This window comes from Podarcis raffonei, chromosome Z, assembly GCF_027172205.1.
Source record: "Podarcis raffonei isolate rPodRaf1 chromosome Z, rPodRaf1.pri, whole genome shotgun sequence".
Taxonomy (NCBI): domain Eukaryota; kingdom Metazoa; phylum Chordata; class Lepidosauria; order Squamata; family Lacertidae; genus Podarcis; species Podarcis raffonei.
The window spans coordinates 11400682-11422099 of NC_070621.1; the positions used below are offsets into that span (position 1 = coordinate 11400682).

Here is a 21418-nt window from a genome sequence, read left to right on the forward strand (position 1 = left end):
GTGGGCCACTGTATCATTCCTATTTGCCTGGCTGTCGTTTGCAATTGTCACCAAACATTTGCGAAGGCCTCCAACCAAATTTGCAGACTGCAACTCATTGGCACTTAAACCAATCTGCATTTTCCAATGAGCGTTTTTAGATAACCTGAAGGATCTTGGCTGCATCAGTTGAAGATATAAACATAATGTGAAATGCTTTTTCTCAATGTTAACTACTGAATAAAGCATCAACCTTCTATTTTTTTGAATAACTTGACATTGAGTATGGGAGTATTCTATTTGGCGGAATAACAGCCTTTCTTGAGAGTAGTGGATGACATTATTAATATTTGCCTTGTAATGCAGAATTTCTACACTCCTGAAGTTTTTGTGGCGAAATCGATCCTTACTTCACTGTGCTCTCCCCCCCCCCCTTATCTTCAAGCTTACCTCAGGAGGAGGATCAGTGAAAATGGACTTTTGCTTTGTTATAATGTGTAAGTTTGAAATGATCATAAAGTGGCATTTAAGATGCTGTGCTTTTTCCTTCGATAATGTTGCACTCAATAAAACAGGGCTTCGTTCACACACATTGCTATTATATAAAAAAGATGGAACTATAAAAATGAAGAAAACTGAAAGTAGCTGCCCACAAACTCAAAGCAAAATGATTAAATCCAGAATGTGTTTTAAGTATTTCTTTTTTAATGTAGTAAACAAGCCTTGGTGGTTGAGATGGCCCTCCTGTAAATATATTACTAATGTGTGGGGCCACTACCAACCTTGTGGGTGGGACATGATCATAGGAGAGCACTGTGTGAGCTTATACTGCCATGTAGCCTATTGACCCAATAGGGGGTGCATATATAAGAGAATAATCACAAGGTGTTAGTCTGCACACAGGGGAAAACCTGAAAAATGTGGACACTGGTTTGAAATGTCACAGTCCGCATCCTCTCTCTCCAGGTCACATCCCTCACTAGCTCTGCTTTGCATTCCAAATATTTTTGCCTGGCTGGAATATGTCATTTAACTGATAGTGAATACTGCTTGTCTGGAAGAAGGATGGTGTGTAGAACCTAGCCTCCTGTACAAAAATTTTTAAAAATCACACTTCTTGGGGTTTTCCCCAACAAGCATGTGTTGCAGATTTAACATTTCTAATCTGTATTTGTCTTCCTGTTCTGCAAAAATAAGCTAATTTAAATGGTTTCCATTTTGGGGGTCCAAAGTTTATAAACTGATTAAAGCTGAGCATTAGATTCTTATAATCATGAACTCTCAGTGACTGGTATCTCCAGGGACATGGAGGTTAGTAAGATCACAATTCATTCTGGCTTGGTGTGTACTTAAAAACCAGTATTTATGTGGGTGTTTACACTGTGGGTTTCTATGGTGTGAGCTTTTTAGTATTTGTTGGAATAAGGTAATAAAGTAATTCTGCTTTCCTATTAAAACTGGCATGTAGGGTAAAAAAAGTTGTGTTATGCTCCAGAAATTCCTCTCCTTTAGGAAACGTGAACTATACAGTATAAATAACTTTCACAACTGTTCAACGTGGTAGAATTTCCAAAGTGTCTCAGGTACATCACTAGCAAGCCTGATTATGAAGCGTAAAGCAAAGATTTCACACAGCTTCGAATTAATCATGTAGATATTTTCAGTAAGAAGAAAAGTAATGTTTCTAAACACATCACACCAGCTGAGCAAATCAGCAAAGGCCAGAAAGGCAAACCCAAAGGTTAGGTGATGTTAACTAAGACCTCATCTCAATAGACCTTGTAGGATGCTTCTGTGATTTGAAAAATATTTATGGCCATATTCAGCAAGCAATATAATGCCACATGATTATAGTACAATTAATCCTACCATGAACAGCCTAATCTCAATTTTGCTTCAGGATTTGGTTATATCAACAGCTAGGTCAAAACGTTGACATGGTACTAAGAGAGGGGTTTCTTTTGTTTTAAATGTTTAAATGTGTATAATTTACGCTGAATCCCTATTCTAGCTTTTCCTGCAGGTTTTCTACATGCTAGACTTGAACTATTCATGCACATCAGATCATATATATATATATATATACAGCACACAATATCCCCTCTGTGAAGAAACTTGGAAAGGGCACTGAATCAACATGTTCACTATTTCAAAACTGTGTAGAGCAAGAAGGTTCTTTTGCATGAATATTGAATTTACTGTGGATTTAGCAAAGTGACCTGATTTAAGTTGAAGTTCACCCACTTTGTTTGGAAAGCAAACATTCTTCTTGGTCCAGAGCACGGAATGCCAGTTATGACAGCTGTATAGAGGGCAAATTTGTTGAGACTGGATATATCTTTTTAATGTTTTGGAAAGAAACTTCCAAATATGAATACCCTGACAAAATGGGGTAATTAAATTCCGTTTGTTGTGACTACAGTGTTAAGTTACTTATCCTTGTATTTTTCCCTGTATTCATTTGAACATTGATGAGTGGAACTGGACATCCTTCCTTGAGGCTAGTCTTCATGTTGTTCATCACAATGGTATCACATTATTTTTGTGCATATCAGAAACCAGTTATCTGCCATCTTTCTCCCAACACTTCTGCCACCTTGTGCCCTGCACCATCTCCCAAACTGTTCCAGTGTGTTTGGCGAACCCCCAGAGTAGATTTAGTGGGCATGCAGGGGGCAAAAAGGGAGGTAACATTCAATTGCACAAGGGGAAACCTTGCACTGATGGAAAATTCACCATAGCGCAACGCTGAACGTAAGCAAATGTCATAACAGCACCCTCCCCAAAGAATCCTGGAAACTGTAGTTTACCCCTCAAAGATCTACAATTTTCAGCAGCCTCAAACTACACTTCCCAGGTGTGTTTTTTTATGTAGGTTTGTGCTTTAAATGCATGGTGCGTAAGCAGACAAAAGCTCATCTATTGCTTCTCTTTTCCTGCTTTTCTCACCAGGCTCTGTACGTAAAACAAAAATACAACAAAGCACCCATTCTGATACAAAATTTAGCACAAGCCCGGGCTTCAATTTCCATTTTAAGGTCCTTCCTAATCAGAGGTGTTTCAGAGTGGTAGTCATGTTAGCTTGTTATAACAAACACACAAAGCATCTTACAAGTTGTAACTTTCTTTCCACTTTGGGTCAGGTTTTTTACTTAAGAACTCACTTGATAGCCATAGGTGACGAGGAATTCCATGTAGGCGAGTATCCAGGCTGGTGGATGAAGGGTGCATTGGCTCATTCCTCCTCTGCCAGCCCATTTGGTTCCTGTGTTAGCCAGAGGAAGGAAAGTCCCTTCTTCCATGATTGGCATGGAAACACAATGGAGTTTGATGGAGAGGGGACCAAGTGATCCATTCTTCCTCTGCCAGTCCAACTGGTCAACTTTTTTTTTTTTAGTAATCTAAGAGCAGAAATCAGGGTGAAATTCAATTCTGTCTGCCCTTAAAGACAGACCTACCTAACCTGCATTTTTTGAAACAAGCAATCGAAAATGCAGGTCACCTTTCAAATTCGCACTTCTCCTAATTTTGCAATGCAGTTCTTCAGTTCCATGCAGCATGGAAATCAGGGTTGGTATTTTTCTGGAGGGAGGTGGTGGCAGGATAGTAATAATTGTTGGCGTATTTACAAGTCTAGCATAAGCTTTCACAGACTTCCATCCTGCAGCAAGTCCATTAAGGCACAATAAAGTTTTCAAGACCTATAATGTGTATTATCAAGTGCAATGATATTTTTGATAAATAAATGTAAAAATCCAGGGGGGGAAAGACAGATAACATTTATTAAAACATGTTATACAAAAGACCAACAGACTCTTCTATAAGAAGAAAACAATGAAACAGTAATGTCACATAAAACCATGCTGTACATTATTAGGACAGCAATATTAAAAGAGATATCAAATTATCCATCCTTTGCAATATAGGTGTAACAACTCACAGAAGATCAACAGGATATGAACTGTAATATTACAAGTGACAATGCTTTTGAGGGGGAATTTTTTTAAAGGAACAAGAAAGGTTCACCTCACTCGCATATGAACAGTTACATTTATTTAAGAAATATAGTGGAGCCCAGAAGGGAAAGTTGAAGAAAAGCAGCAGTGGCTGATGCAGGAAGCAGCTTTCAAGCAAAGAAGTATGACAATGACCCTGCTTTAAAAAGAAATGTTAATATGCAATTCATTTTTCAGCTCTTTGCCTTCAGGGCTCCAGCTGCTGGTCCTAATGATTTTAACTATCCAAATTAAATATAAATATTTGAATTAAAATGTGTATGCTTACAGAATGTATGAACATTCCACTACCAGATAAAAACAAATATTTTTTTTAAAATAGACTCTTATATTTAGAAATAGCATCTGCCCTAAAACATTCAACACATAAGATTTGCCACTTTGAAGGGGTGGGGAATGCCAGAAGCAGTCTTTACAGTAAATCTACACTCTTTTCAACTTGTGAAGCATGCTGTGTTAGCAAAGTGTTGACAAATCACCCGTTAAGCACTCAGGGTCTGTGGTTAATACCTCTTAAAATCCTTTAAGGATCAGGAAAAACAGAGTTCCCAAACCCAGCAGTTTTAGCTTCACAAATCAGCATGAATATAGTAAAGGTAAAGAGACCCCTGACAGTTAAGTTCAGTCGCAGAGGACTCTGGGGTTGCGGTGCTCATCTCGGCTGAGGGAGTCGACGTTTGTCCACAGACAGTTTTTCCAGGTCATGTGGCCAGCATGACTAAGCCGCTTCTGGCGAAACCAGAGCAGTGCAGGGAAACGCCGTTTACCTTCCAGCCGGAGTGGTACCTATTTATCTACTTGCACTGTGTGCTTTCGGACCACCAAAAGCTATAATTAAATAAAGTGATATACTATCCTAGTTGCTCTTTTCAAGACTCAACTCCCATCTGCACTATAAAGCAAAACCAGTATCATACCACTTTAAACAGTCCTGGCTTCCCCTAAAGAATTCTAGGTTAACAATCAATACCTCTTCCCATAGAATTCCAGGAAATGTAGTTTTATGAAGGGAATAAGGGGTCTTCTAATAACTCTCAGCACCTGCAATCAACTACAGTTCCCAGGATTCGTTGGAGGAAGCCATGACTGTTTAAAGTGGTATGATGCTGTTTTAAATCTATAGTGCAGATGGGGCTTTACTTCAAATGTATCCAAGGGCTTTTTCTCCCCATTTCCCATCCTTACCCCGGTGCGCTTCCATGTTGTCTGGCGCTGACTAGAGTTGTAGTCCAATACATTTTGAGAGCACCAGGTTGAGGAAGGTTGCTCTAAAAGTGAAGCATGTCCCTGATACCAAAGCATTCTATACAATTTCAAAGTCGTGTTTCATTTTTGAATGTAAGTCACATAAAGCACCCCAAATATGACAAGGATGGTAGTAGCATAAAATTTTTACAGATTTGTTGGCAAGGCATCATTAGTTAGCACTTCCCTTATTAATAAAGGGAACTTAGCATAGCATGGTGGTAAATTATATTGCTCTTTCATCTCTCTTATGCACAAAATTATGGGCCCATGAACAGAACTGTTGGGAAGGGTACAAATTCCAAGCTTTGGGCCTAACCTTTCCCAGTAGCTACTTGTGGTGGAATTTCCCACACAACCCAATAGAAAGGGCCAAAGAATAATGACCAGTCAACTATGTGTAAGCCAGTCAGTTTGGAACTGCCCCCATCACGCCCATTTTCTGAACTGGCCCAGGATTGCAGTCCAAGTTCCTGGAGAGAATATCCCCCCCCCCAATGTATTTAACACTGAAAGTGAAAATGGCAGTATTCACACATCATGGTGAACCATAATTAACCTATAGCTCCTGATTTACTCCTCCTCCATTAGCACAAGTCAAGAGCAAGAAACCACAATCTCTGGGCTTAACATTATGACTGAACAGCGGAACGTGATTTGTTTTGCTCCAAAACAAACCACAAAGTGAAACTAAGGTTTGTTGTTGGTTTACCAATCACAGTCTTGGTTGGAGCAAATCAAGACAGGTTGACATACCACTAAGCCAAGGGGAGAAGCGAAGCAGGTGCCATTGGGTTACCATGACATGAGAACTGGGACAGTAAAAGGTTCTTTTATATCTTACACTCCAGTAGGAAACCCCTTACCATCTTACCTACATTTCAAAGCTCTGTAGTCATAGGTTATTCAAAAACTGTTCCTAAACTCAATTGACCTCTGTATGTCCTGTCCAGAGAAGGCATCAAGCTAATAGAGGGAGATAATCCAGCCAAGAAGTCTATATGCACAAGTCCTTATGAAGCAAAAGGAGAACCATTTGCTTCCCATCTATGGTGCCTGTACAGAAGAACTCCCCAGTGGATTAAGCAAAACAGCTTTTGTGGCAGGCCTGAAGGAACTCTGGTTTGGAGTAGGGTTTTCAGACCTCTGCTCCAGTGACTCTTGCAGCTGATTAACATGCAACATTTAAACAGGTGAGGTTTCCCCACTCCCAGTTCTCCATTGCAGGAAAAGCTTTGCCTGCTTAAATGTGTCACATCAAGAAGCAGTTAAGAGCACAATAGCAGGGCAGGTAGAAAATGTTGGCAGCCAGAATGGGGCAGGTTGAGCCTTCCTTCCATTTGCTATGGCTAGATTGGCAGCACAGAGGAAACGTTTGAGTGAGGTCACAGCGCAAGGAAAGCCGAGAAATGCTGTGGGGAGCCATAAGAAGTACAGGCCCTCTTTTCCCTAACAGAGCCCAAAGAACAGGAGCAGGGAATATTTGAGCTACAACTCCAATCAGCCAGCAACCATGGCCAATGGTCAGGGATGATGGGAACTGTAGTTCAGCAGCAACCGGGCAGTCCAAGTTTCCCCACACCTGCAAATAAAATGGCTTCCTGGAGATTCTAAGGCAATAAGGATTTTTTTTTAAAAAAAGAAGACAAAACTAAAAGCAGACCCTTAGGATCAGTTCTTCTTACACAAACCCCAGACCCTGTGCTCATATAAACCAAAAGCTTCTTATCAATATAAAATTTCAAGATTGAAGACAAGGAAAAAATTGAACGGACAACATGAATAAGAAAACAAACCAGAGGGAATATATATATCTATCTTGGAAGTTCTAAAAAAAAATTTATAAATGGTTTTTGTTTTGTTTTTAAATACAAAGTGCTTCTATACATTTAGCAGGTTACAGTGTTAGCAAGAAGATCCCTGTTGGGCTAACTTGTTTGGTAGGGTTCAAGTTAGTGACAGCCATTTCCGCCCTGGTGAGCTGCTGAGCTCATCTAAGCAGGGAAAACAGCAGATTATGGTATTTCTTGTTGCATGTGCCAACAACAACAATATCATAAATGGATTGCCGATGACTGAGGGGGGGAAAGATATATCAAAAATTGATCTTGTGTTGATTTAGAAAAGCTTTTAACATGTTTTTTGTAAGTAAAAGCCATTAAATAGTTCCACCAAAGGAGAAGTTGCAGCACTACAACCTTACCAAACAACCAAACCCATATTTGTGCCAGACACTCATATTCCAGGCCCAGCTTATCACATGAAAAGTTTGTTTAAACTCTGTAGTTAAGGGAAGAGGGTAATAACCCCAGAAATGTTTGCCTATGTGAATATGCACAAGGTCCACCAATCTCCCCACCTCTTTTTCTATTCAGGCTGAAGTTTGGGGGGCGGAATGACATGCCTTGGCACTAGCAAGCCTCCTTGGCACTGGCAGAGTATTCTGTTAAGGAAACACCTCATTTGCCAATCAACATATATGACAACCTCTGTCCACAGCAAATATGGGGGATTTCTGCACCCCAATTACTATCAAACAGCAGCACAAATGCTTTGACCGTTCCAAGTTTCTTCCATCTTGTGCATTCACCCTGTAGTTGGGGTGACGAAATGAGTGAGAAGGAAGGAATATAACAGCAGTTCTAGTTTTAAAAATTTAAAACTACTTGTGGTTACAAAAAAAGGTATCCAGTGTTTAAAAATTCTTCCTTCACAGAGGATAAGAATCATGTTCAGAAATCCATAAGCTGCTTTCAGGTTTGGAGATGTCTGCACAGCACCGTTGGGGAGCATCCAGCAGTAGCCATTCTTTGATTCTTAATCATCAAGCAGCTTCCTTAGAGAGTGATGCAGAGTAAGTTCCTTTAGAGCTGTTTCCCCAGCCTCAGTCCCTCATGGCTCCCCACCTGAGTTAAGTGAGGAGATCAGTACCAAAAGTGTTCATTGCAAACCGTGACACAGAATTCAGTACATTGGATTTTGTTCTCTGAAGTCCTGGTACCTAACCAACACTTCCCAAAGCAAATACCCCAAAACAGAAAAAAATGAAAACTGGACAAATGTCTGCCAGGAATCTCAAGTGCCAGAAAAAGAGCATTTTAATCTCCAACTGGGGAGCAAACATGATACTCACTATTGTGGCAGCCAAAAGTGCAGACTGGCTAGCTATATGAGGCACAAGAGGGAGAGGGGTTGAGGAGTTGGAGAGAGATGAGGTTATAGTTTAATCTGTCTCTATATAAAGTGTCCATCACAAAATAGCCAACTGCTTTACAAAAGAATTAAAAAATAAGCATGACGCAGAATCACTCTGCCAAGATAAACAGAGCCAGTCAATGGAACTCAAAGCTTGACTGATTAAAAAAGCAGCCGCTTGTTAAAGCTGTCGGCCCCTGAAAGTTGTCTAGCAACTTGTGTTAAAGTATCTATAATTGCCCCTTTGGTTCAAAAAAGGTAACTGCTCATATATCTATTTGGCTGAACAAAATCACAAGGACTTCTGAACATGGGACTACAGTCATCCAACCAAGGCGCTCAGGATGTGCAGCTATCTATATGCAGACTCACTGAGAGCAGAGAACACTAATGAGACGAGAGGGAACCCCTCTCCTCAAGTGCTACCAAAACACAAAGAATAATAAATAGCAATAATTATAATTACACTAAAGTACCGCCACTCAAACTTGCCTCCTTACTTGTAGCCTGGGCAGAATTCCCTGCTTGCCTCCACAGGTGATCCCACTTGTGCTATAGGATTTTTTTTAAAAAAAACCACCATTCAGAATCTCAGCAGCGTAGTACATGGCACACTCTGTGCAACATATACATTCCTCTGTTACTCTATGATGCAGTTATGTAATCTGGTTCTCTCTGCCTTTTCCCTTCCCATACACTCTCCCCACCCCACTGCCTGGCACCTGTTTTCAATTCATCTCAGTAGTGTTCTGCTCCACCTTACAGGCTTGGTATGACTTTGTACAAGACGTTACATGCCGATGAAAACTGTCCCTCCACATGAACCTTTTCCCGCAAATGTTGCACTCATAAGGCTTGATGCCCGTGTGAATTTTCATGTGGCCAACAAGGTGGTGCTTCATTTTGAACTTCTTACCACACACGCCACAACCGTAAGGCCGCAGGCCGAGGTGCATGCCCATGTGGCGGTCCCTTTGGCTTTTGTGGGTAAAGCTTTTGCCACACTGGCAGGGGTAAAGTTTGTCAGCTGTGGAGAACCCAGACAGGGCATTTTCTTCCTTGATCCCTGAGGGAACGTCCATGCTATCTCCATAACCTGCAGCAACCCCAGCGTCCTGTCTCTGAAGGCTGAGTGTCCCATCGGCCCTTTCCCCAGAAAACTCTTCCATGGAAGAGCCGTAGAAGTCCACTTGCTCATCGTAATTGCTTTCATTGGCTTGCTCACCAAACTCTGTCTCCATCTTTTTTTCATTGACACGAAGGTCTTCGGGGCCAGACGTCGGGACAGAGTGGCTCACCTGAATGGCATTCATGGATTCAGACACCTGCTGCTCATCGTAAGGGCCATGCACCTCCACCCCTTCGCAGTCCTGCACAAACCTCTCTGTCTTCACATGGATCCACCGCTTGTGAGACATGATGCTCGGTTTGCTGTAAAGGGGCCTGGCGTACTGATACTCAGCACTGTCGCTTGCTCCTTCCTCTCCATCCTGGCTTGTCATCCCTGTGCTCAGACGGTCATGTTCCGTTGAAGAATTGCTGGGGAGATACTCATGTTCTGTGAGTTGAGACAGCAGTTCATCTTTCGAGCTTTCCTCTTCATTTTCACCATCCTGCACTTTGTGGAAGTCTGCCTGCCCCACAGACCCTATCTCAAAGCTCTCCACCAGGCCATTGTAGTTACTGCTGCTGGGGGACTGGTGGTCACTGGCACGATTCAACTTTTGACAAAGAACGGAAGGGTTTCCTTCCAGCACCTCAGTGCATTTGTCTACCACGTGCCACATCTGAAGAAAACTTGCCGCTGTGAGGTAGCTGACAATCTCTGGCGCAGGCATCACCAGACGCCCAGTGTAAGTTGACAGAAGGATGTTCTCAAACACTCTGGGGTTCATGACGTCAGGCAGAACAATCCGTCGACTGTTTTTCAAGAGCACTTGGTCGCAGAAGTAAGGGGAGCTGGCTGCCAAGACAGCTTTGTGGGCTCGGAACAAATGTCCCTGAACAACAATAGAAACATCACAGAGCTGCCCTTGCTGGCGTTGCTGGTTCAGCTTCTGCAAAACGGTGCTACAGAAGTCAGGGAACTCCACTCTGAAAGAATTTGTTCCAGGCTCCATTTCATCAGTGTGCTGCAAAAGATGAACATTGGTTTTCAAGACTATGAAAGTGGACCCAACTTTGCAAATAAATAAATCCCCCCAAATGTATTAGCATATGTGTGCATGCGCGTGCACGCGCGCGCGCACACACTTTTTTACAAGCCTTTCATGTCCATTTCTGCCATTCTGAAAACCTGAAAGAACCAACTTTCTCTATGAGTTTTCAAAATTTGGATCCAATTGCGACCTGCCACAGATGAATGGCTATTTGCAAGTTTGCAGCTATTTGCAAACTTGAAGCAGACTTTCTCCATCTCCACTTTTCAGTACAGTGGGACCTCTGGTTTACGAACGCTTCTGGTTATGCATGCTTTTGGTTACAAGCTCTGCTAAACCGGAAGTAGTAGTTGCTCCCGGTTGCAAACTTTGCCCCAGGATGCGAGCGGAAGTTGCGCAATGGGAGGCGCCATTAGCGAAAGTGCGCCTCAGGATAAGAATGGTTTCAACTTAAGAACGGACCTCCAGAACGAATTAAGTTCATAACCAGTAGTACCACTGTACTGCAAGCTTTTGTACACATAAAATATTTTCATTCCAACTGTCTTTTAGCAGTCAAACATTAGGAGAGGGCAGATCCACTTAAATATTATGAGCTCTGAGTACTTTGGGATGGGGCAGGCTAGAAACCCAAATAAATGCATAAATATGCACCAAAGATTCTCACAAGAATGCATCCATGAAAGGACTATAAAATGGAAGCTTTAGTGGTAGCAATAGTAACACAAATGCTCAGAAGGGTCTAGGGCAGACTTTGCCAACCTACTGCCCCTCCAGATGTTTTGAACTACAATCTGCTTCCAATAGCTAGGCATAGCCAAAGGTCAGAGGTGATAGAAGTTGTAGTCCAAAATATCTTGAGGGCACTGGGCTTTGAAAGGCTGATCTCAGGTGACAGCTTGGAGTTAGGGCATGGGAAGAAAAGCCACTATTTCTAAATGTCTACATCACATTTTATTGGCACTCCAAGGGGAACTTGGGAGCTGGGGTTTTCTCAGCCCTGATCTGCATCTCTCTCAAATTATAGGTGCTGTACAATCTGGTACTAGAAACATTCTAAGTATATATAGCAGAAAAAAGCAGATATCAATTCTTGTTTCCATCCATATTAAACCCTCCAACCTTTACTAAGAAAGTCAGTATAATGCATGGGATCTGCACAGAATACAAGTAGCTGAGGCTAATTAAGATAAGGATTAAAGGTTGGTTTAACATCTTAGAACAAGTAAAGATCTTCTCTGATTTTGAGAATCTAAGATCTAAGCCCTGCAGTGGCCCTGTGCTGTCAGAGTGGCACACAGGACAAGAGTAGTACAGGGGTACCCAGTGTATTGCCTTTCAAATGTTACAGACTACTGCGCCCATCTTTCCTTTCAATAGGCCTTGCTGTCTGTCACTGTTGGGTGCTATAGCCCAGAAAAAATGGAGAGGCACCCCGCTCACTATTGTTGGATTAGGGTAAAGCCTGCTAGTCAACTGACTGGTCAATTATTGTCACATTTCCAAGAATGACACTATAAACAGCTTATCTTATTTGTTCTTGTTAGCAAGAGAAGGAGTGAGGGGCACCTTTGTCCCCTAGCCCTGTAGCTGTCTGAAGCAAAGAGCAGTTGGAGCAGCTTCTCCCATTTGACACCTGATATGTCACTGCAAGTGTCTCCAGACACAGTTGACAGAGCAGGTTTGTTTGCTGTTGCTCCAGAGGATAGGGACTCAACAGGTTCAAATAACAAGGAAGGGGACTTTGACTAAATGTTAGTAAAAATGTCCTGACTTTATAAGCTACTTGGCAATCTAACAGACTGCCTGGGATCTGCCTCCATCTTCTAACGGGCTGCCTTTTTTTTTAATTAGTGATGTGTAATGGGATTTTCCACATGAGAAGGAGGGTTGCACTGGATGACCTCTGAGATCCCTTCCAGCTCTGTTTCTATGAGAACATAAATATGCTGTTCATGTTTTATAAGCCTAGTAGTTTTTGTAAATCAGTGTTAAGTAACAAATGGGAATTGCAGCAAAATGTTTAAGAGTATCTTCTGCCCCTTCCCATGAGTGTTCCTGTTCAGGTTTCCAGCCAGCCAGCCAGCACTTCCTCCAGGATTTTCTAAACAGAAAAGGCAGCTGCTGGCGGCATGAAGCTGCAAGACAATTACTTGTCATGACACCTAAAGTTCACATCTTAGGAGTAAGTACTAAAAAAAGGAAAACAACAACAACAACGGTATATCAGTTTAGCACCTTTTTGATTTTGGGTGCATAAGTTTTAAATTGAGGTCTATCAAGCTCAAGAGAAATCTGCCAAGTGTTAAATCAGAAACAAATACAAAAACTTGCAAGGAAAAAAGAATCCAAGCCAATGAGTTCTGAAATAGATTTGTCCCACTGAAGCAATAAATTATATAAAAGGAAACAGGGCTTAGGTTCAGGACCTGTGCTGAGAAGCCTTTGGAAGCTGGGTTTGGCTTCAGCTCCCTGTCCCTGCTTTATCTGTCAATATCACATTGGCTTATATCACAAAATGGAACTTTATTATGAAGTTAAACTAACAATCCCTTAATAAATATAAGATAAAATAGTATACAGATATAGTATAAATAAAACTCTTCTTTTTTATTTATTTTATAACATTGTTGGTGCTTGATAATAATAATAATAATTACATTATTATTAATTATTATTTATAGTCCACCCATCTGGCTGGGTTTCCCCAGTCACTCTGGGCGGCTCCCAACAGAGTATTAAACAGAATAAAACTTCAAACATTAAAAACTTTCCTAACATTATCCAACATAATTCGAAGACAGCATGAACAGGTAACCCAGGTATAAATAGTAAAACCACTAGTAATCAGACGTAATCAGGCTTCATTCCTCTATTTCTTTTCCATGTGGTCTATTTTTAAAATTACTCACTGCTATAAGCATCAGCCACACAACAGAAGGCATCGTTTATGGTTTATGGTGATGCTACACCTAGGTCTCAGATTGCAGACATGTATGAGAAACAGGGGATTTAAGGAACAGAGGTAGAGCAAGTAATGACTACTCTAATGTCACAGGCAGACAAACTCTAAGCAGCTCTGAATGCATTAAGAGCATCTCTGAGGTAGAAAGGAACTTGGCTCTGTTGAGAAAACACCTGTTGCCATAGCAACAGCAACTTGCTAAATCATGAGAAAGTGCTTATGGCTTTTCTAAAGCAAAAATAAATAAAAATAAATAAATTAAATAAAAGTGCCAAGAGAAAAGGCAGCACAGTAAAACAAGATAAATAACTCAAATTCTAGAGTTTTGCTTTGGTAAAATTAAAAGACAACTAACAGCAGAACTCTTCCCACTGTCACAAGACATGCTTTTGGTCACTACATTAAATGGCTTTAAAAAGGGATTAGCCGAAAGCATGGGAAAGCAGAGGTCTATCAATCCCTCTAAGCCAGGATGACTATTTAGAAACTCTGTATTCAAAGCCAGTATGTCTCTAAAGAACAGAGGCTGGGGTAGAGCTGTTGATCTTATGCTCTGGTTAAGGGCTTCCAGAAGTATCTGGTTGGCCACTGCAGGAAGCAAGATGGTGGATTACAGCCAATGGTTTTCAGCTTCGGGTCCCCATATGTTGGACAACAACTCCAATCATCCTACAATTCCCATTGGCTAAAATAGCTGGGGATGATGGGAGTTGTAGTCCAACCTCATCTGGGGACCCAGGGTTGAAGAACAGTGAATTAGCTTGACCTTTTGGGATCTGGCAGGGCTTTTCTTATGGGAGAGATCTGTGATTTTTTAAAAGAACTAGTAAAATGATACTTTCAGCCAAAAAAAGAGGAGTTTTACTGGAAACATTTCATTGGACTTTTTGAAAGAATTGCAGGCTACATAACAATGCTAGAGACTAGTTGAGAAATTTGGGCAAACAAATTGAAACTGTATGATTTCTTGAAAAGTAAAAGGGATGCATTCCAGGAAGACTTGATGTGCATGTAAGAGTAAGGAAGGCAAGGGGATCAAAAACTAGCAATCCAAACAAACCCAGCACTTGCATCCCAAACGTACACATCAAATGGGACCGTGGATCCACATGAGCTTTGCTCTCCTCCTCCTCAGGGAAGGGAAATGTAGTTCTCATCACCTCCCCAATTAATATAAAGCAGCCTTTGCCAACCTTGTTTCCTCCAGATGTTTTCAACTACAACTTCCCATCTGCTGCCGCCACAAAGCAGCAGAGTGAGTAAGAGACTGAGCTGTGAACTTGAAGCTTTCCAGTTCAAATCTTACCAAAAGCCAGACAGCTATAAATATTTCACTGTTCTCCCAAGTTCAGTCAAACCCCTGTTTGCAATATGGAGATAATACTGACCTACCTTAGAGGGTCATTAAGGTCCACCTTTTAACTGAGATATCTCATGCATACATGATTACTCAGAATAACTTAGCTGGGACTTCTAAGAAAGTTGGTTTGTAGCCACAGCATTACTAATACTCAACACTTTCTGGGGAGCAGCTTAATATGAAATAGAAGCCTCAGAGGATTGGATAAGGGGTTCATCTAGTCCAGCTTCTGCTTCCAGAGTAAGCAAAAAGAAAAGAGAGGGAGGGAGGGAGAAGAGGCATTAGTTCTCAAGGAGAAAACCTCAAAAGTGCATAGGAATCAGATTTTACAAGGACTCACTGTGTTTTTAGACACAACAAAACCAGTTGCTTCAGAGGAACTGCTTAAGCAGCCTTGCATACCACATGATAAAAAGTTCATTGCTACATGATAAAGGTTAATTTATCAGATAGCATGCAACACTGTTTAAGCAACTCCTCTGCAGAAGCTAGTTTTGCTGTCTCAAGGATGAGTCTCTTGATTCAAAGTGCATGAGCACTAAAAATAATTATTACACATCTCTTGCAAATGAAGGAAATGAAGGAGGACATGATGGTGAACACTCTTCCCTGTTGGTTTTCCCCACCTCCTAAATGCATAACATGATACAAGTCAAATTCTTAGTCTTCTGTGTCAGCTAAAGTATTGTCTATTCTGATGTGGCAGCAGCTGTCCAAGGTTCTCAGGCAGGCAGGAGGTTCTTACCACCACCTTACCTAGGCAAAACAAATATTGAACCTGAGCTCTGCCACATGCACAGGCACATGTTCTGCTGCTGAACTGTGGCATTCGAGATAGACTGCTTCTGGGCAGGGAGCATCCATTAAACTCTGGGGGCTAATAGATACACCCCTTTCTCGTTAGCCAGACTAAACACACACACGCACGCACCACAGAAATGATAATACTAATAAAAATGACATCAAGGAGAAAACTCTGCACCACTGCTTCGCACCCCACCCGAGCAACATTGCTTTTCAGAGGTAGACTACCTCTGAACAAGAGGGCTCCATTAAAAAAAAAAGATGCTCATGACATCTCTCCCCCCCCTCAGAATTAGTGTTGTTTCCACAGCATCGTTACCTACACTTCTCAGGGATCCTCACCCCCACAAAAATAAATAAACACTAGCCTGATGGACAGGAGAACCCCTCACCTGACCAGGGGGGAAGGAGCCTCGGAGTGGGGCGTCGGGCGCTCCTCTTTCACATGGTGGACGAGATATCCGCGCTTCTCCTGCTCTCGCTGCTCTCGCAGCTCCGCATCCTCTCCTCCAGCAGCAAGCAAACCAGACCCGGAAGCGTGAGTGCCTGCTTTCTTTCTCTTCCTCTATCGTACATCCGCTTCCAGGTCACGTGGCGGAAAAGGATTATCTCCCCCCCCCCGCCCCGCCGGTAACCATAGAGGTGGGAGGAGGTAGAGAGTGTTCGACCACAGAGTCGGGCCATTCCAAGGGAAAGCAAGAAAGGGGCTATGTGGCTCCTTAAGTCATTCGGCATGTTAATCCCGCCTTTCCTCCAAGGAGCTCAGTCAAACTTCGGGTGTGTGTGTGTGTGTGTGTGTGTGTGTGGAAGGGGTGTGGCTGCATCCTTGCAGGTGTTGCTGGACTACAACTCCCATTGCCCCAGCCAGTATGGGCAGCGGCGGGGGGTGATGGGAGTTGTAGTCCAGCAGCCTCTGGCAATGAGGCGGGGCGGGGTAAGGAGGAGCGCGCAAGTTCCCTATCAGCAATGCGATTTCGTCAGGTCCGATATTTTGCAAGGCGGTCCGATGTTGTCTAAATGGAAAGCGAAAAAATAAAAGTTAAGTAACTTGCCAGTTTAATTTCTGCCCCCTCCCCCCGCGCACACAAATAAATCGCATGGATCCAAACTGCAGGAAAGAAGATTCCACCTAAACATTAGGAAGAACTTCCTGACAGTAAGAGCTGTTCGACAGTGGAATTTGCTGCCAAGGAGTGTGGTGGAGTCTCCTTCTTTGGAGGTCTTTAAGCAAAGGCTTGACAACCATATGTCAGGAGTGCTCTGATGGTGTTTCCTGCTTGGCAGGGGGTTGGACTCGATGGCCCTTGTGGTCTCTTCCAACTCTATGATTCTATGAAATACGAGTTAGAAAGAGCTGTATTCCGGCCCTTTGTTTCAGCTTCTCAAGAAGACTACATCATAGCTGTCAACCTTCCCTTTTTTTGGCGGGAAATTCGCTTATTTCAGCACCGTTTCCCGCTGCTATCCCGGATTGTTAGATATCCCGTAGACTGTCCCCGGGACAGGTGAGGCTGCTGGTCCCTTATTTTCAAATCTGAAAGTTGACAGCTATGGACTGCATACGTAGACCAGATAGGCCTGCCCATCAAGGTCTCCTGCTCTTGATGGGGTTACACTTCCTCTGAAGTTTAGTTTGGGGGTCCTCCTGGAATCTTTGCTGTCATTTGAGGCTCAGGAGTGCCTTCCATCAGCTTTGACTGGTGGCACACCTACGCCCCTAACTACTGTGGTCTATGCTCTGGTAACCTCTAGGTTAGATTAAAGGTTAAGGTAAAGGTACCCCTGACGGTTAGGTCCAGTTGCAGACGACTTGGGTTGCATGCTCATCATGCTCTATAGGCCAAGGGAGCCAGTGTTTGTCCACAGACAGCTTCCGGGTCATGTGTCCAGCATGACTAAGCCGCTTCTGGCGAACTAGAGTAACGCACGGAAATACCGTTTACCTTCCCGCCAGAGCAGTACCTATTTATCTACTTGCACTTTGACATGCTTTCGAACTGCTAGATGGGCAGGAGCAGGGACCGAGCAACGGGAGTTCACCCTGTCGCAGGGATTCGAACCGTAGACCTTCTGATCAGTAAGCCCAAGGCTCAGTGGCTTAGACCACAGCGCCACCCACGTCGCATCTAGGTTAGATTATATGTAGGACTGCCTCTGAAGACAGTTCTGAAACTAGCTAGTGCAGAATTCAGAGGCCAGGTTGCTCACTGGGGCAAGATGGTTTGAGCATAATACACCATTCCTGGTCCAGCTGCAATGCAATTAGTTTCCGGGCCTAAACTGAAACTGACACAGGGGCAAATAGAAGAAGATGCCTTCACCCCAGTATGGCTCCCTTTTATCACATACACAGCCCAACAAGACAACGACAAGAATCTACCAACAGCATACAGATCAATATGGTTAACCTGATCCAAAAACACCCACCCAGCCCACTCACACACGAAAACAAAATTCATCACAGCCAATCACAAACAAACAACCACACCCTAGGCCAACCTGAATCTCTCACACCACCAAAAGAAGACCAGCGAATAGCAAAGAGAACCTGCACAAGCGACGCTGACACAAAACCCCACACATACATTAAGTAAAATAGAAACATCGCCACCCGACCCCACCTCCACCTACCATGGCCCCACTCCACCTCCCCCCGCTTTTCTTCCTAATGTAACACTGATGTCTCAGCAAATGAAACTGATTGTAGAAAATGTAACTTGAAAAAAGAGACATTGCACATAATTTTGTAAACCAAGAAATCTTTAATAAAAAATACATTTAAAAAAATTAGTTTCCAGGCCCAATTCAAAGTGCTGCTTTGGACCTTTAAAGCAACAACAACAACAACAACAACAACAACAACAACAACAACAACAACAACAACAACACCGTAATACCTAGGACTTTTTTCTGGGGGGATGCAGGGGTACGCATACCTAAACATTTTGTGAATCTAAATTTTGCCTCATTGAGGGGCAGTATTTCAATATGAGTAGGAAAATTTTGTTGTTGTTGTTGTTTAGTCGTTTAGTCATGTCCAACTCTTCGTGACCCCATGGACCAGAGAACGCCAGGCACCTCTGTCCTCCGCTGCCTCCCGCAGTTTGGTCAAACTCATGCTGGTAACCTCGAAAACACTATCCAACCATCTCGTTCTCTGTTGCCCCCTTCTCCTTGTGCCCTCCATCTTTCCCAACATCAGGGTCTTCTCCAGGGAGTCTTCTCTTCTCATGAGGTGGCCAGAGTACTGGAGCCTCAGCTTCACAATCTGTCCTTCCAGTGAGCACTCAGGGCTGATTTCCTTCAGAATGGAGAGGTTTGATCTTCTTGCAGTCCATGGGACTCTCAAGAGTCTCCTCCAGCACCATAATTCAAAAGCATCAATTCTTCGGCGATCAGTCTTCTTTATGGTCCAGCTCTCACTTCCATACATCACTACTGGGAAAACCAGGAAAATTAGAGTACTCCTAAACATTTTTAAAGAAAAAAAGTACTGGTAAAACTGCCGCTTTCTATATGAACCTACTCAGATACCAAGTAGTGGGGAAGCTGAATGCTCCGGCGGAGAGCAGGCAGGGGCGTGGCTGGCGTGTGTCCTGGGGGGCATGCCGCGCGTCCCGGGGGAGTAGTATGTCACCCATGGGGGGCGTGGCATGCGTCCTGGGGGCATGGCATGCTGATGGTACCGCCCTCTCCGATGGTGCCGGGGGCGCTGCGCTCCCCCCGCCCCCTGTTCCTCCGCCAGTGATACCAAGATTATATTCTGAGGCCCTTCTTTGTGTGCCTCTTCCTTGTGAGGTCCGGAGGGTGGCAACACAAGAACAGGCCTTCTCTGCAGTGGCTCCCCGTCTGTGGAATGCTCTCCCCAGGGAAGTTCATCTGGCTGCTTCATTACACACCTTTAGGCGCCAGGCAAAAACGTTTCTTTTTAACCAGGTCTTTGGTTGATCTGATTGACATCCTACGCCCTTTTAATATGTGGTTCTTTTTTGGGGGGGGGGGGAGATTGTTATTGGGTTGTTTTTCTTTTTCTTTTTTTTCAAGATTGGAAAATGTTTATTTTTTTATTATTAAAGATTTTCTTGTTTTACAGAAGTATGTGTAATGTCTCTCGTATTTTTTCCATGTAACATTTTTACAGATCAGTTTCATTTGATGAGACATTAGGAAGAAAAGTGTGGGGGGGGAGATGGGTGGGGGTGGGATCGGGTGGCAATGTTTCTATTTTGCTTAATGTATGTAGGGTTTGGTGTCAGCGTTGCTTGTGCTGTTCACTTGTGCTCCTTTGGTGGTGAGAGAGGTTGGGGTTGGCCTAGGGTGTGGTTGTTTGTTTGTGATTGGCTGTGGTGATCTTTGTTTTCGTGTGTGAGTTGGGTGGGTGTTTTGGATATTGATTTGTATGCTGTTGGTGGATTATTGTCATTGTCTTGTTGGGCTGTGTATGTGATAAAGGGGAGCCATACCGGGGTATAGGCGTCTTCTTCTGTTTGTCTCCATGTCAGTTTCAGTTTATTGGTTAATTTTTCAAGTAGGGCTGTTTCCCATACTATTTGGTACCATTGGTCCATGCTTACTCCTGACAGGTCTCTTCAGTGTCTGGTTATGGTGTTTCTGGCTGCTGAAAGTAGGTGGGTTATGAGTTCTTTGTGGTATAAATGGGTATTGTTGTCTTTGAAGATGTTTAGTAGGGCCAATTCTGGGGTGATGTCTAATACTTGCTTAGTTATTTTACATATTTCTCATAGGGCTGTTGTCCAGAATAGTTGGATTTTGGGGCATTCCCACCACATGTGGAGGTATGTGCCTGTGGAGGTGCACCCTCTCCAGCATTTTGGTGGGGTTCCTGGGCGTATTAGTGCTGGTTTTCTTGGTGTTAGGTACCACCTGTAGGTGAGTTTCAGAGGGAGTTCTTTTCTTTTCACTGATATGGATTTAAAGGGGGGTTTAGACCACACTCTGGTCCATTGAGTGGGATTAATCTCATAGCCTATGTCATTCTCCCATTGTTTTTTTATTCCATCTAGGGGGTTTGTGGGATTTTGGAGCAGTATTTTGTATATTGCGAATAGCATCCCTTTACCATTTCCCTTTGTTGTTAGGAGGAGGTTTTTGAAGGTTGTCAGGGGCCAAGTTGCTGCTGTTTTTACTGTTGGGTTGTTTAAGAGGGCATGTAGTTGGTGTTGTGTTAACCAGGGCTGTGATGGGATGGTGAGCTGCTTGTGCGTAAAATCCTAGTCCCTCAGAGTTTGGCTAAGTCCACAAACCTCTGTCTGTGACGGAGCTCCTTAAGCATGGCTCCATCAGTCGCTCGTAGAATCGGACAGTGGGCGTTTACGGAACTTCTTCCAGCATAAAAGCTCCTTAACGGAAACGCGTCTTCTGGACTCTCGGCGTGACAGTTTCCGGCGAGGAGTAGGTGTCCCTATGGGAGGTCCTGAAACCTCCCCACAATTTTCGCTGGAAGTGTCTCTGAGCCCTCCCTCCGACTCACTTTCCCTTGGAACTCCACCTCTCCCCCTGCTGGTTCCCTCCTCAGCTGAATAGTCTCTCTCAGCCTCTGTGAGCCCTTTCACCTCCTGCTCCTCCGATGGCAGTTCCCTGACATCCACCTCCCCTCCAGGGCCCCCTTCACCCCCTTCCCTCCCCTCCTCTGCGGGAGGCGAGGGAGCAAAACCCCTGAAAGAACCTCCCTCAT

At 43.3% G+C, this 21418-nt stretch overlaps 2 protein-coding genes across 3 annotated transcripts in view; both read right to left on the reverse strand.

The window, feature by feature from the left end:
• ZBTB34 (zinc finger and BTB domain containing 34) overlaps window positions 1-16138 on the reverse strand; it is a 33682-nt gene extending 17544 nt beyond the window's left edge. Inside the window, exon 1 of the mRNA XM_053374775.1 lies at window positions 16116-16138. The gene's annotated coding sequence lies outside the window, so the exon portion shown is untranslated. The remainder of the gene's footprint in view (window positions 1-16115) is intronic.
• Window positions 6879-16223, reverse strand: ZBTB43 (zinc finger and BTB domain containing 43). 2 transcript variants are annotated; one of them, XM_053374776.1, is made up of 3 exons: window positions 16116-16223; window positions 14952-15148; window positions 6879-10567 (listed from the first exon to the last, which is right to left on the reverse strand). In XM_053374776.1, the coding sequence occupies exon 3, from the start codon at window positions 10553-10555 to the stop codon at window positions 9164-9166; it is 1392 nt and encodes a 463-aa protein (XP_053230751.1). In that variant the 5' UTR covers window positions 10556-10567; window positions 14952-15148; window positions 16116-16223; the 3' UTR covers window positions 6879-9163. The 2 variants fall into 2 exon arrangements, with proteins under 2 accessions (XP_053230751.1, XP_053230752.1); XM_053374777.1 differs by lacking the exon at window positions 14952-15148 and having other exon boundaries at window positions 16116-16218.
• Window positions 16224-21418: the final 5195 nt, after the last annotated feature.

What these genes read in the sequence shown, in the direction of transcription:
- ZBTB43 (XM_053374776.1), bottom strand. Translation starts at nt 10,555, where the DNA reads ATGGAGCCTGGAACAAATTCTTTCAGAGTGGAGTTCCCTGACTTCTGT.